At 42.7% G+C, this 14,963-nt stretch overlaps 4 protein-coding genes and 1 non-coding gene across 12 annotated transcripts in view; 4 read left to right on the top strand and 1 right to left on the bottom strand.

The window, feature by feature from the left end:
• The window catches only part of LOC115194677 (zinc finger protein 37-like), a 1,069,572-nt gene that overhangs the window by 584,911 nt on the left and 469,698 nt on the right, over positions 1 to 14,963 (top strand). The gene's annotated exons all lie outside the window — the stretch shown is intronic.
• LOC115194676 (gastrula zinc finger protein XlCGF26.1-like) overlaps positions 1 to 14,963 on the bottom strand; it is a 900,659-nt gene that overhangs the window by 524,218 nt on the left and 361,478 nt on the right. The window lies entirely within an intron of this gene.
• Positions 1 to 14,963, top strand: part of LOC115194671 (piggyBac transposable element-derived protein 4) — a 65,402-nt gene that overhangs the window by 40,343 nt on the left and 10,096 nt on the right. Inside the window, exons 5-6 of one of the 7 annotated variants that reach the window (XM_029754555.1) lie at positions 346 to 390; positions 1,003 to 1,148. The exons of the other annotated variants lie outside the window; for them this stretch is intronic. The gene's annotated coding sequence lies outside the window, so the exon portion shown is untranslated. Of the gene's footprint in view, positions 1 to 345; positions 391 to 1,002; positions 1,149 to 14,963 lie in introns of those variants that run through there. 7 annotated transcript variants of the gene reach the window in all.
• Positions 861 to 930, top strand: LOC115195040 (small nucleolar RNA SNORD31). Its single transcript, XR_003878580.1, has one exon. It is a non-coding gene; the product is annotated as a small nucleolar RNA SNORD31 (small nucleolar RNA).
• LOC115194674 (piggyBac transposable element-derived protein 4-like) lies at positions 8,098 to 14,928 on the top strand. 2 transcript variants are annotated; one of them, XM_029754565.1, is made up of 5 exons: positions 8,098 to 8,145; positions 10,447 to 10,494; positions 10,540 to 10,589; positions 10,840 to 11,644; positions 11,992 to 14,928. In XM_029754565.1, exons 4-5 carry the CDS (start codon positions 11,463 to 11,465, stop codon positions 13,760 to 13,762), a joined length of 1,953 nt encoding a protein of 650 aa, XP_029610425.1. In that variant the 5' UTR covers positions 8,098 to 8,145; positions 10,447 to 10,494; positions 10,540 to 10,589; positions 10,840 to 11,462; the 3' UTR covers positions 13,763 to 14,928. The 2 variants fall into 2 exon arrangements, with proteins under 2 accessions (XP_029610425.1, XP_029610426.1); XM_029754566.1 differs by lacking the exon at positions 10,447 to 10,494 and having other exon boundaries at positions 8,127 to 8,145.

Here is a 14,963-nt window from a genome sequence, read left to right as displayed (position 1 = left end):
TCTCCTTCCACATGAACCATTCTGGAATGTTGTAAATGAGGTTCATTCATCCAGTCAGGTGGCAATCCTGTCCTGTGCTCTGGGCTGGATAAAGGTCTGGCCTCCCATCGGTCCTCCTGTGGGTTGGGCAGACACTGACAAGCCTGCTTAGGGGGCAGGGGTAAGGTGGGCTGCCTGCCTGGAGGGAGGGTGTCTGGGTGGGGGCTTGACCCCAGACCCTGGACCACTGGCTGGATGGCTGCAATGACTGAACTAGATTCTCTTGATCTGGTTTCAGAATGCTCTGAATGTAGTCTAGTAATCTAAGATTGGGATTATTTGGTTTTAAAACTGTTGTCTTTTTAGATCTCGTTGGCTGCTGAAGTGTTGCTGTGCTGGTGGAGTGTGAAGGTGTGTAGTGGGAATGACTTACGGTTCCAGTATTATAATGCACTGAGTATAGAGGACATTAAGAACACATTCCTAATATTGAGTTTGCTCTCAGAACAGTAAGCTCCAGTAGCTGGATGTCCTTTGGGTGGTGGACCAGTGTTGATACACATGAGAAACTGGTGCACCTGGCACCTACCATACCTCATTCAAAGGAACTAAAATCCTTTATCTTGCCTGTTCCCTCTGAGTGGTACACAATCCATGTCTCCTGGCTAAAAATCATTTTAACCTGTCTGTTCATCCACACTGATTTAACAAGTGATGTCAATAAGGGCTAGCTGTCACCTGGTCTGGTTAATGTATTGTCCACTCAGTGTAAATGTGTTGTAATGGAAAAGGGGGGCAGATCAATACTAGGAAGATGTTGTTAATGTCCTGTTGAATGTTCCTCTTGGATCATCACTCTGACCCATGCAGTTTGTTAGACCCTGACCTGATGAGTCATCATTACCGCCCCAGTCTGATGTAACGCTGACTGATTGGTTACGCTCTGATCAAGTCTTCTCATACCTTGTGTATTAGTCCCTACAGTATCACCAGGGTTTAATTCTCACACTATTTTCCCTCTAGCTCTCCTGTTGTACACCGGCAAGCCCTCTTGCACTCCTGTTTGGTCAGCAAGGAAGTGGGTCGTCTAGTTGGAACTGGGGAGAACCAGGCCAAGTCAATTCAACCCCATGACTGTGTTTTGATGTATAAATAAATCTACAAATTAATGCTTGTCCTATTTTTCTTTCTTGGTGGTAGTAAATCAGACTTGGTGAATTTGGCCATTTTGAATGAACCATGTGGTGTTCTGAATTCAATACTGAACAATGTGACATTTCCTGTCATCTCATATCATTATGTGGTTGTAAACATACAGACGTAACTTTCCATAGCCAGTGAAATGTCACCGTTAACTGACTTCAATTATTTTAAGTCATTGATTTGTTTCTGAATGGATGTTATTGTGAGCAGCATGTTTAGTCATGTAATAGGCTTTAACGACACGATGGGCCAGTTTATCTATCAGTACCGCCAAAGATGGTGGATAAAAAAAATCCTTCACGAAAATAAAATTCCGGTATATTTAACAGGCCCTTTACCATGGGACGAAATGAAAATTACGGTGTGTGACACGGATATCAATGTGCCACCTTGTAGTCCCGAAAACCCTAAATGGGTTCATCTGGTTCGTTCAACTATTCCTTGTGGAAAGAATATGGTTCTGGGATCAGTGTGAAAACGAGGGTTAAAGGCGCTGCATGGTGTCAACCTGTTTACGTTGGTCGTGAAGCATTTACGGTGATTTGGTCTCTGCCGAAGTCGGGCCATTAATTATCATCATTTCGCGGAGCAATGCAGATCTGGTTGATGGTAGGTCCTGTATAAACACAATCGTATCAATGAAGAGCAATTTGGAGCCCAGAATTGCCCGAATTGTTACACAATGATGCGCACAGTGATGCGGTAGGGAACTAGATTTGGGCTCTGACCACTACAAGGTAATTCAGTGTTTGATCTTTTGACCCAAGTTCCCGGACACAGATTGATAGTGCAGCAGAACACCACTGGATAGAATACCTGTATGTCTCTAGTGGTGAACTGGGATAGTGCAGCAGAACACCACTGGATAGAATACCTGTATGTCTCTAGTGGTGAACTGGGATAGTGCTGCAGAACACCACTGGATAGAATACCTGTATGTCTCTAGTGGTGAACTGGGATAGTGCAGCAGAACACCACTGGATAGAATACCTGTATGTCTCTAGTGGTGAACTGGGATAGTGCTGCAGAACACCACTGGATAGAATACCTGTATGTCTCTAGTGGTGAACTGGGATAGTGCAGCAGAACACCACTGGATAGAATACCTGTATGTCTCTAGTGGTGAACTGGGATAGTGCAGTAGAACACCACTGGATAGAATACCTGTATGTCTCTAGTGGTGAACTGGGATAGTGCAGCAGAACACCACTGGATAGAATACCTGTATGTCTCTAGTGGTGAACTGGGATAGTGCAGCAGAACACCACTGGATAGAATACCTGTATGTCTCTAGTGGTGAACTGGGATGGTGCAGCAGAATGCAACAGTCCTATAATTTTTATCACTCAGATGGATGGTATTTTCTGTGGCATAAAAAAGGTCTTAGTCTGACATTGGACATGGTGCCAAATAACCTTTCACCTGACTGATGCATGCTTTCCTTACAGGAAAATGACACCCAAATACGGTCTTTTGGTATTTGCAAAATGCATCATATGGGGTTTTCTGTATTTTGAAAGTGACATATGTTGAACTTGATTGTTGACAGGCAAAACATTTTGGGACTATGTCACAATGGACTAATGAATCAAATACCAAAATATGGTTTTTGGATGGAGTTTTCCTTCAACTGGTTTCTAAAACTCCCTGGAAAACTGTATTTTATGGTATTATTCTGTAGTGATGAAATTAAAACCTTTTCAAGACATGAAGTCAAACTGTTACACACCAACACTAACCATGGTGGTGTGACTGAATTTAATATACAGTTACACACCAACACTAACCATGGTGGGGTGAGTGAATTTAATTTAACAGTTACACACCAACACTAACCATGGTGTGACTGAATTTAATATACAGTTACACACCAACACTAACCATGGTGGAGTGAGTGAATTTAATTTAACAGTTACACACCAACACTAACCATGGTGGGGTGACTGAATTGAACAGTTACACGCCAAAACAAACCATGGTGGGGTGACTGAATTTAATTAAGTATTATGTATTTTATTAGGATCCCCATCAGCTGTTGCAAAAGCAGCAGCTACTCTTCCTGGGGTCCACCAAAACATTTAACATAATACAGAATGGCATAATACAGAACATCAATAGCTCAAGGACAGGACTACATATATTTTTAATAAGGCACACGTAGGCTACATATCAATACATACACACACTATCTAGGTCAAATAGGGGAAAGGCGTTGTGCCGCTAGGTATTGCTTTATCTGTTTTTTTAAACCATGTTTGCTGTTTATTTGAGCAATATGAGATGGAAGGAAGTTCCATGCAATATGGGCTCTATATAATACTGTACGCTTCCTTGAATTTGTTCTGGATTTGGGACTGTGAAAAGACCCCTGGTGGCATGTCTGGTGGGATAAGTGTGTGTGTCAGAGCTGTGTGTAAGTTGACTATGCAAACAATTTGGGATTTTCAACACATTAATGTTTCTTATAAAAAGAAGAAGTGATGTAATCACTCAACTCTTAGCCAAGAGAGACAGGCAGCATTGTATTTATATCAGCCTTCTGATTACAATTACAAGCAAAACGTGCCGCTCTGTTCTGGGCCAGCTGCAGCTTAACTAGGTCTATCCTTGCAGTGATGGACCACACGACTGGACAATAATCAAGATGAGGGAGAACTAGAATCTGCAGAACTTGCTTTTTGGAGTGTGGCGTGAAAAAAGCAGAGTGTCTCTTTATTACGGCCAGACCTCTCCCCATGTTTACAACCATTGAATCTACAGTTGAAGTCGGAAGTTTACATAAACTTAGGTTAGAGTTATTAAAACTCGTTTTTCAACCACTCCACAAATTTCTTGTGAACAAACTATAGTTTTGGCAAGTCGGTTAGGACATCTACTTTGTGCATGACACAAGTAATTTTCCCAACAATTGTTTACAGACAGATTATTTCACTTATAATTCACTGTATCACAATTCCAGTGGGTCAGAAGTTTGCATACACTAAGTTGACATCATTTCAGTCAACTGGAGGTGTACCTGTGGATGTATTTCAAGGCCTACCTTCAAACTCAGTGCCTCTTTGCTTGACATCATGGGAAAATCAAAAGAAATCAGCCAAGACCCCAGAAAAAAATTGTAGACCTCCATAAGTCTGGTTCATCCTTGGGAGCAATTTCCAAATGCCTGAAGGTAGCATGTTCACCTGTACAAACAATAGTATGCAAGTATAAACCACATGGGACCACGCAGCCGTCAAACCGCTCAGGAAGGAGACTTGTTCTGTCTCCTAGAGATGAACGTACTTTGGTGAGAAAAGTGCAAATCAATCCCAGAACAACAGCAAAGGACCTTGTGAAGATGCTGGAGGAAACAGGTACAAAAGTATCTATATCCACAGTAAAACGAGTCCTATATCGATATAACATGAAAGGCCGCTCAGCAAGGAAGAAGCCACTGTTCCAAAACCGCCATAAAAAAGCCAAACTACGGTTTGCAACTGCACATGGGGACAAAGTTCATACTTTTTTGGAGAAATGTCCTCTGGTCTGATGAAACAAAAATAGAACTGTTTGGCCATAATGACCATCGTTATGTTTGGAGGAAAAATGGGGAGGCTTGCAAGCCGAAGAACACCATCCCAACCGTGAAGCACGGGGTTGGCAGCATCATGTTGTGGGGGTGCTTTGCTGCAGGAGGGACTGGTGCACTTCACAAAATAGATGGCATCATGAGGGAGGTAGAATTATGTGGATAAATTAAAGCAACAGCTCAAGACATCAGTCAGGAAGTTTAAGCTTGGTCGGAAATGGGTCTTCCAAATGGACAATGACCCCAAACATGCTTCCAAAGTTGTGGCAAAATGGCTTAAGGACAACAAAGTCAAGGTATTGGAGTGGCCATCACAAAGCCCTGACCTCAATCCTATAGAACATTTGTGGGCAGAACTGAAAAAGCATGTGCGAGCAAGGAGGCCTACAAACCTGACTCAGTTAAATCAGCTCTGTCAGGAGGAATGGGCAAAAATTCACCCAACTTATTGTGGGAAGCTTCTGGAAGGCTAACCGAAACGTTTGACGCAAGATAAACAATTTAACAGATCCACAGATGAGGCAATCTCTATTGCACTCCACACTGCCCTTTCCCACGTGGACAAAAGGAACACATGTGAGAATGCTATTCATTGACTACAGCTCAGCGTTCAACATCATAGTGCCCTTAAAGCTGATCACTAAGCTATGGACCCTGGGACTAAACACCTCACTCTGCAACTGGATCCTGGACCTTCTGATGGGCCGCCCCCAGGTGGTAAGAGTAGGTAACAACTCATCTGCCACGCTGATCCTCAACACGGGGGCCCCCCAGGGGTGCGTGCTCAGTCCCCTTCTGTACTCCTTGTTCACTCATGACTGCACGGCCAGGCACGACTCCAACACCTTCATTAAGTTTGCCAATGACACAACAGTGGTAGGCCTGATCACCGACAAAATGAGACAGCCTACAGGGAGGAGGTCAGAGACCTGACTTTGTGGTGCAAGGACAATAACCTCTCCCTCAACATGATCAAGACAAAGGAGATGATTGTGGACTACAGGAAAAGGAGGACCGAGCACGCCCCCATTCTCATCGACGGGGCTGTAGTGGAGCAGGTTGAGAGCTTCAAGTTCATTTGTTTCCACATCACCAACAAATTAACATGGTCCAAGCACACCAAGACAGTCGTGAAGAGGGCACGACAAAACCTATTCCCCCTCAGGAGACTGAAAAAGATTTGCCATGGGTCCTCAGATCCTCAAAAGGTTCTACAGCTGCACCATCGAGAGCATCCTGACGGGTTGTACCACTGCCTGGTATGGCAACTGCTCGGCCTACGACGGCAAGGCACTACAGAAGGTACGACCCAGTACATCACCGGGGCCAAGCTCAGAGGAAGGCACTAAAAATTGTCAAAGACTCCAGCCACCCTAGTCGTAGACTGTTCTCTCTGCTACCACACGGCAAGCGGTACCAGAGCGCCAAGTCTAGATCCAAGAGTCTTCTAAACAGCTTCTATCCCCAAGCCATAAGACTCCTGAACAGCTAATCAAACGGCTACCCAGACTATTTGCATATTTTTCACATCATCCACATGAGAGAGTCACAGCAAAGTCTTTTGTATGATTTCTTATACACTATTTTAGGCCCAGCTGTTGGAACTTTGGCTTTCCAGGATATAGTCACTATATTGTGATCACTGCATCCAATGGCTACGGATACAGCTTTAGAACAAAGTTACACACCAACACTAACTATGGTGGGGTGACTGAATTTAACAGTTACACACCAGCACTAACCATGATGGGGTGACTGAATTTAACAGTTACACACCATTACTAACTATGGTGGGGTGACTAAATGTAACAGTTACACACCAACACTAACCACGGTGGGGTGACTGAATTTAACAGTTACATACCAACACTAACCATGGTGGAGTGACTGAATTTAACAGTTACATACCAACACTAACCATGGTGGGGTGACTGAATTTAACAGTTACACACCAACACTAACCATGGTGGGGTGACTGAATTTAACAGTTACACACCAACACTAACCATGGTGGGATGACTGAATTTAACAGTTATACACCAACACTAACCATGGTGGGGTGACTGAATTTAACAGTTACACACCAACACTAACCATGGTGGGGGGAGTGAATTTTAATAACTGAAACATTAAAGTGAAGCACTGGTTGGCAGACAACCAACCAACCACTGTAAACAGTTATCACTCAGTATGATGGTTCTGTCTAGTAGCATCTGAGAGCTAATTTTCATAAATAACCGCAAATTAATTGATTTGAGTTCATTCAAAACGCTGACGTGAGTTTTGGTTGTTGAGTCAATTAGACCACGGCCATTTCAAGCTTACCGGTATCTTTCTAAAACTGTTTTCCTGCTTTGTGATGTTATGCCACTCCTTGTTGTTTGACATGACAAGCAATTGCACATTTCAGGGCGGTTTCCTGGAAGCCAATTAACCCTAGTCCTGGACTGAAAAGCATCTGTGCATAACACATTTCATACAATTATATGGTTTCAGGGTGGAGTACTTTAGTCATTATCTTAAACATAGAAGAATTTGTATCAGCAAACAACATCCCACAGAGCGGAGGTTGAGAAACACTGAAGCTTCTTCAGATGCGTTTTATTAATGCACACCCAGGATGTTAATCTGCAGTGAAGATGCGTGCAGCGATGTCATCCAGTAGCCAGTCTACTCCGGTCAGTAGGTTCTCTCCTGTCACAGCACTGCAGCCGATGATACACCAGTGGTGGGTCTTAATGTCATCCAGGCCCAGGGCCTACACACACACACACACACACACACACACACACATACACACACACACACACAGTAATATATGTATTTTATTAGGATCCCCATCAGCTGTTGCAAAAGCAGCAGCTACTCTTCCTGGGGTCCAAACAAAACATGAAACATAATACAGAATGGCGTAATACAGAACATCATTAGACAAGAACAGCTCAAGGACAGAACTACAGACATTTTTAAAAAGACAAACGTAGCCTACATATCAATACATACACACAAACTATCAATCGGTTGATCTGGATAAACAGGAGGCTTCTGAGGCTGTGTTGGACCTGATTAGAATGAGGTTTTACGGAAAAGCAGGTTGATTTTATTTAGTTAATTTCTTTTTTGGTAGTTTGTATGATATTTTAATTATTTTTACCCAAATGTTTTCCTTTTTATCCACCTGCCCAGTAGGTGGCTGAATGCACATTTAATTGTTGCGAACGCCATTATACCATAGAAGAAGGAGGAGGAGGAGGGACAGCGACTTCAACATCTGGTCATTCATTGATTTTCATTCCGGTCAGAGAGAGTTGTTGTGGTTTCTCCTCCGTGTGTGTAAACTTGATCATTTTCTCCTCTCATGATGCTGACGACTCGGTAGAGAATATACCTCTCAGGTAAGCTGCATATTACTGAAATGTCTGCCATGCGTGGTACAATGACTCACTTTAGCGGCAGTAAAACGAAAACGTTAGTTTGCCAACTGGCTAGTTTGGTGGTTTTTGTTATCGCCTAGCTTACCACGTGTCGTGTTGGTGTTAGCTAGTAGACTAGCTTTCCAGGTAGGAGAAGTGACTGCACCATCACTCTCTTACCGAATCAGACTTTGAAGAAGAAAATGATCAGATTCTGAGTAGCATTTGGCCCCTGATTCGACTGTCGTTGCTGCGCTAATGGCACCTTATTCTCAATAGTTTACTACTGATTAACGTTGATCTGGTCAAAAGTAGTTCACTGTATTGGAAATAAGGTTCCTTTAGCGACGATATGAATGTCGGGTTTTATATGCCTGCACGTTGTCATGTAGTGGTGCTACCATGCTCTGTTTTAGGTCTCTCTTTATGTAGTGGTGCTACCATGCTCTGATTTAGCTCTCTCTTTATGTAGTGGTGCTACCATGCTCTGTTTTAGCTCTCTCTTTATGTAGTGGTGCTACCATGCTCTGTTTTAGGTCTCTCTTTGTGTAGTGGTGCTACCATGCTCTGTTTTAGCTCTCTCTTTATGTAGTGGTGCTACCATGCTCTGTTTTAGCTCTCTCTTTATGTAGTGGTGCTACCATGCTCTGTTTTAGCTCTCTCTTTATGTAGTGGTGCTACCATGCTCTGTTTTAGCTCTCTCTTTATGTAGTGGTCCTACCATGCTCTGTTTTAGGTCTCTCTTTATGTAGTGGTGCTACCATGCTCTGTTTTAGGTCTCTCTTTGTGTAGTGGTGCTACCATGCTCTGTTTTAGCTCTCTCTTTATGTAGTGGTGCTACCATTCTCTGTTTTAGCTCTCTCTTTATGTAGTGGTGCTACCATGCTCTGTTTTAGCTCTCTCTTTGTGTAGTGGTGCTACCATGCTCTGTTTTAGCTCTCTCTTTATGTAGTGGTGTGGCCAGTGTTGCCAACTCATTTTCAGGGTAAGTTGCTAGAGGCAGGTTGATGTGATGCAGAATACACAATAACGTTACTCAAATATATAAAATAAAAAATCCCAGCTCCCCTCCCCCAGGAGGCTTTTTGGTAGGCCATCATAGTAAATACTAATTTGTTCTTAGGGTACTTGCCTAGTTAAATAAAATGAACATTGCTCTGGTCAAAAGTTGTAACGTAAACTAACTCACTTTTGTACGTGGCGCTGGTCCATACAATTTACCTTATTTTAGCGCCCAAAAAACGTAATACTTCCAGATCAGCTGTAATATCAATACCATTTGTAAAGCGCAATGACGAGGCCTTCATGATGCCCACCTCTGCATGATTCAAGAAGGCGATGAGCTCCGTCGGGTCTTTTTAAAAATGGCGGGTGGGGAAGCTAAACCTATTGGGTGACACGGGAACCAAACCGGCTGCGCAGGGGCGCCATCGTGCATACATGTATTTTGTCTCCCCAGGACTTGCTGCGCGTCTGCGTCAGAAATAGGAATGACTCCTATTTTTCCCCTTGTTAACGCAGACGCTCGTTGACGTGCGTGAGCAGTGTGGGTGCAATAATTGAGTAACATACATTTTTGAATCTATTTTGCAACACTTCCGCATTGCAACACGCATTGGCGAGGTATCCCCCTTATCCTGTCCCTTGTTTTCAAACGGTGAGGGAAGTGCTACACCTGGTGGAGAGAGGCTGTAAGACAGAATTAGATGCTTTATACGTGCTGTAGGTTACGCCATTACCATGTCAATCAACGCTTGAATAGAAAGGTATTTCACACCACAACGCAGTCAATTAGTTTTCTTTGCAGCCTCGTTTGAATGTCGCGGCACATTTGTACGGAATGGGGCTAGTCATTGTGCTAGCTTTAGTTAGCAAAACTACCTTTAATTTACCTCATACTGGACATAAGGTCCTCCGGATGTTCAGGATTTAACTGACTCATAAGTGACTGGCTGTAAATTATAATCCTCAAAGACAAGCATATGTCAGATAATTATTTACATTTTTATATTTTAGTCATTTAGCAGACGCTCTTATCAGAGCGACTTACAGTAGTGAATGCGTACATTTCATACATTTTTCTGATCCGTACTGGTCCCCCGTGGGAATCGAACCCACAACCCTGGCGTTGCAAACACCATGCTCTACCAACTGAGCCACATGGGACAATTATAATTTTCTTTGGGAAGCTACTCTTTGATTTGATGGGCTCTATTCAAGAACCTTCTATCCTCTCATAGAAACCAAACTATAACTAACATTATTTTATGATTCCTTCTATAGAATACCTGATTCCAGACCACGAGACTGATGTACTTTGTGAAAATCCAGGTTTCTCAATCATCACACTAATAATGTTTGCCTTTCCTTCTCCAGGGTTTGGGTGCTGTAGTCAGTGGAATTGCAGCGTGGACTCCAACATACTGGTAAGTTGTGTTTCTGAAACTGTCCCAAATGGCACCCTCTATAGTGCACTACATTTGACCAGAGCTTTAAGGGCCCTAGTCAGAAGTAGTGCACTAGAAAGGGATGTCTTTCCCAGAAGAACAATCGTTCTCTGCAACCACATGATAAACCTTTTGGAATCTCGTTTGTCTTAATTCCTGTTGATGTTAAATGACCTGACACCCTGCTGAGTAGTCTAGTTAAATGTCCTCTTTTTGTTTTGTTTTACAGTTGACTGTCCTGAAACAAGATGGCTGTTCTGGGCTGCTTTTAAACCTCTACAGGATCAGTGTCCTGAAATCTGGACAGCTGCTGCTCAATATGTGACTAGAAAGGCATTCTAAACAACAGCAAACCTTCCGGGACATCGACATATCTTATATCGTCAGAAAGCTTAAATATTTGTTAATCTAACCGCAGTATCTAATTTACAGTAGCTATTCCAGCGGGACAAAATACCATGCTATTGTTTGGGGATAGTGCACAACAACAAAAAGCTTATCAATGCAACTTGTTTGATACATTCACCTCTGACATATTGGCTACACAACACGTCAATTAGCCTAATGAAGGTAAGCCGTCGTTAGGCACCAATGAGACCATCGGTGTTCACTTGATTGACAGTCTTGGTTCAAGGACCACCTATCATTTTGAAAACGATCTAGCTAGATAGCCAATGAGCTGGGCTTTCCAGCAGCATGTGAACGCCTTTTGTACTACAAACAACCATCATGCTAGAGCTGTGGGCAACAGTGTTCATTCTCTGGTGAAAGCAAACAGGACTCACGGTAGTTAATGATACGCAGTGGTTCGTTCTCTTCTACAAACTTTTGTCAAAACTAAAAAAAGAAAACATGGCTACTACTAGTGGAAAAGCTACATCCAAGTCCAAGTGTACAAATTTGGATGAGAACATTGCAGAAATGAACTGGGAGAGTGACATAGAACTGATGGATGAGGACTCCATGAGTGAGTACAGTTTTGATTCCAGCGAGGAAGAAATGTTTTTGGAAGGAGAAGATCCACTTTTAGATCAGTAAGTAAAATAGGTTTTTGCGTCTCATGCTAATGCAGTTGTTTAAATGGTTGCATATTCATTTGAGATATTTATATGTAGACCTGAGGCATATAATGTATTAGCATAGCCTATGTGTGTTTTCTGTTGGCTATGACATGCTGTTGTTTTTGAGTGTCTTAATGCCTGTTGGTCCACATATTTCATTATAGTGATTGTGTTCCCCATACTCTATATAATATAGATGAGTGCTGTGTATTTGATGTATTGATGCAGTGCTCACTCCCTGCTAAAATAAAGGTTAAATAAAATAAGGAATAGGAAACTTGAGTTCTAAACATTTTATTTATTTTTTTAATCCTCAATAGATGTAGAGACTCCGATGACCTCTGGGAGCCACCTCCAAAGAAACCACATTCAAGTCCATCCCACACTGATTCAAACATAGGAAGTGGTTCCTCCAGTCTGACCCCTGCTGCTGTCTCTGGCTCCACACCCACCCGTCCATCTAGAGGTGTTATGAGTCCAGACCAGAAGCGGAGGAGGGCCAGTGTACCAGCGGCAACTTCAACCGAGGGAGAGGACCGTTGGCGCACTGTGCTAGAGGATGATGTGGAGCCACTTCCACCAACATTTAGACCTAAAAGGCAGCCAGGACCTCAGCTGGACATGACTGGAAAGTACAGCCCCCTTCATTTTTTCCAGCTGTTTTTCTCCTTGTCAGTTTTTGATTTGCTTGTGTCTAACACCAACAAGTATGGGGCTAAGAAGCAAGCAGGCAAGAAAGAGGCATGGAAGCCCATTTCCGTCCAAGAATTATACTGTTACATCTCACTGGTCATTTATATGGGCGTTGTGAAGTTGAAGACCCTGAAGGACTACTGGAGAAGCTCAAGACTCTACCAACTGCCTTTCCCCACAACTATCATGTCTTGTAAGAGGTTTCTGACTATCTCGCAGGCGCTTCATATCAGTGACCCACAAGCTGACAACAACAATGAGAAGAAGAAGGGAACAGCAAGCTTTGACAGGCTCTGCAAAATCAAACCTCTCTACTCCAGCATTGTTGAGGCCTGCAAGACCCATTTTCAGCCTGCCCAGAACCTGTCCATAGATGAGAGAATGGTAGCCTCAAAGTCCAGAATTGGCATCAAACAATATATGCCTAACAAGCCAACAAGATGGGGTTACAAACTGTTTGTTTTGGCAGATTCTGCGTGTGCCTACACTTGGAATTTCTTTGTTTATGAGGGGAAGTCCATCTCAGCCACCGGTATGGGACTTGGTTATGATTCCGTAATGAAATTATTGGATTTTCCACTGCTGGGGAAGGGCTACAAACTGTTTGTGGATAACTTTTACACAAGCCCTACTCTGTTTACAGACCTGAGGAAGCTGAATGTATGGTCTTGCGGAACCATTCGTCCCAACGGAGTGGGTTTTCCCAAAACAAAAGTAAACGACATGCCTAAGAGGGCTGAAAGGGGTACCATGCGATGGATTCGTAAAGATGACCTGCTCTTTGTAAAGTGGATGGATGCCAGAGAGGTGGTCATGTGCTCCAATATCCACAAATCGTACAGTGGCGATCACATCGGCAGGCGTGCGAAGGACGCTAATGGGACATGGACCAAGAAAGCTGTCCCCGTTCCAGCTGCTGTAAAGGATTACAATAAGAGCATGGGAGGTGTGGACCTGTCTGATGCGCTGATAGGCTACTACAATGTTCTCCACAAGACAAAGAAATGGTACAAGACATTGTTCTATCACTTCATCGACATTGCTGTGGTGAATGCATTCATCCTCCAGAAGGAAATGGCTAGGATCTGTGGAAAGACCCCCATGACACAGCTAGCCTTCAGAGAGCTGCTCATCCAGGAGCTTGCTGACTACGGCACAAAGTCCACTGCAGCACCTTCTGTCCTCTCTACTCCTGCCTCCAGTGATGTTCACCTGCCAAAATACATCACTGCAGACCTGAATGTGCCTCGGGGACAAAAGGGCTCAGTAGGGAGGCTTCGTTGTACTCTGTGTCACAAGAAATCTCCCATCACCTGCACTACTTGTGCTGTTACCCTCTGCTTTACAACAGAGAGAGACTGCTATGGGCCTTGGCATCAGCAGCTCAATCGGGTGTAGAGGACTGTGGGTGTTCTAAATACTGTAATTGTAAATATGTTTTTTCTCCCTTTGTTTGTGGTGTGTACACTTCTGACATTAGAGCAGCGTTGGCTGCTAACTTGGCCGTTTATCTTAAATACTTCACTTCTGTGTTTTGGGAGGCATTGGATCAGCGTTCTCGTCGCGTCTCCTGTTAGTAACTTTTATAACTTCCTTTCTTGAAAACCTCAAAGTTGTATCTTTCCATAAATTCTCTCCGTGTAAATAGATTCTCACTAATATTAACTAATTGGCTGACAAGGACAATGTTTTTCGAGACCATTTATGGTTAAATAACATTTTGTTTCTAGGTAATATCGACCCATTGTTCCATATTAAACATTTATGAGGTGAAAAGTTGTGTTTATACAACAAAGCCCAGAACATTAAAGCCTGCTTGTGAAAAGCCGGCAGTTTCATAGGAAGTTTACCCACAATATATGGACATTGTAGTAAAAAATTAAGCCCTCTGAACTTCTGAAAAACAAAATGAGGTCTAATATTCCAGAAACTACGAGGATTTTTTTATGTACCTTTTAATCCAGTTGACCTTTATCTGATTTGAAGAGAGTGGAGTCTAAGACATTTAGACCGCCATCACAAACCCTGTTGTGATAAACATCTCTTTTTATCTTATGTGGCTTGTTTTTCCATATGAAGTTGTACAAAAGCCTATCTAAGGTACAGCAAGTGGATTTGGGAATGTCAATAGATGAAAAAAAGAGAGCCCCTCAGCTTTGGATAAAAGCACCCTTCCTTGAAGACTTAAATCCCTCCCTAACCATGAGGATAATTTTACAGGGTTCAAATTAAGATCATTCACAGCCTTAAGATTTTTGGTGATCTTTACACCGAGGTAGGTTACAGTATCTTTTCCAGAGATGTTACAATGACAGCTCCTTTCACAACAAACAACTCACATTTGGAAAGATTTAAAGTCAAGCCTGAGATTTTGGAGAACTGCTTCACGATATCCAATGCTAATCTAGCTTGTGATACATTTTTCAAAAAAAGTGAGGTGTCATCTGCCAGTTGCGATATCTTGATCTCTCTGGCCTGGAATGTAAATGCCTTCAAATTGACTTTTATGAACTAATAAGAATAACATTTGAGATACTAACAAAAATAAAAAAGGTGAAATTGGACAACCTTGTCGTATTCCTTTGTAAATGTTAAACCT

Source organism: Salmo trutta, chromosome 5, assembly GCF_901001165.1.
Source record: "Salmo trutta chromosome 5, fSalTru1.1, whole genome shotgun sequence".
Lineage (NCBI taxonomy): Eukaryota > Metazoa > Chordata > Actinopteri > Salmoniformes > Salmonidae > Salmo > Salmo trutta.
The sequence above is the reverse complement of the archived record's forward strand: the minus strand, read 5'-3'. Positions and strand labels throughout refer to the sequence as shown.

Bases quoted from the DNA above. Each gene is read 5' to 3' on its own strand.
- LOC115194674 (XM_029754565.1), top strand. From the start codon at position 11,463: ATGGCTACTACTAGTGGAAAAGCTACATCCAAGTCCAAGTGTACAAAT. The intron at 11,645-11,991 runs GTAAGTAAAATA...AATCCTCAATAG, and splicing joins GAAGATCCACTTTTAGATCA to ATGTAGAGACTCCGATGACC.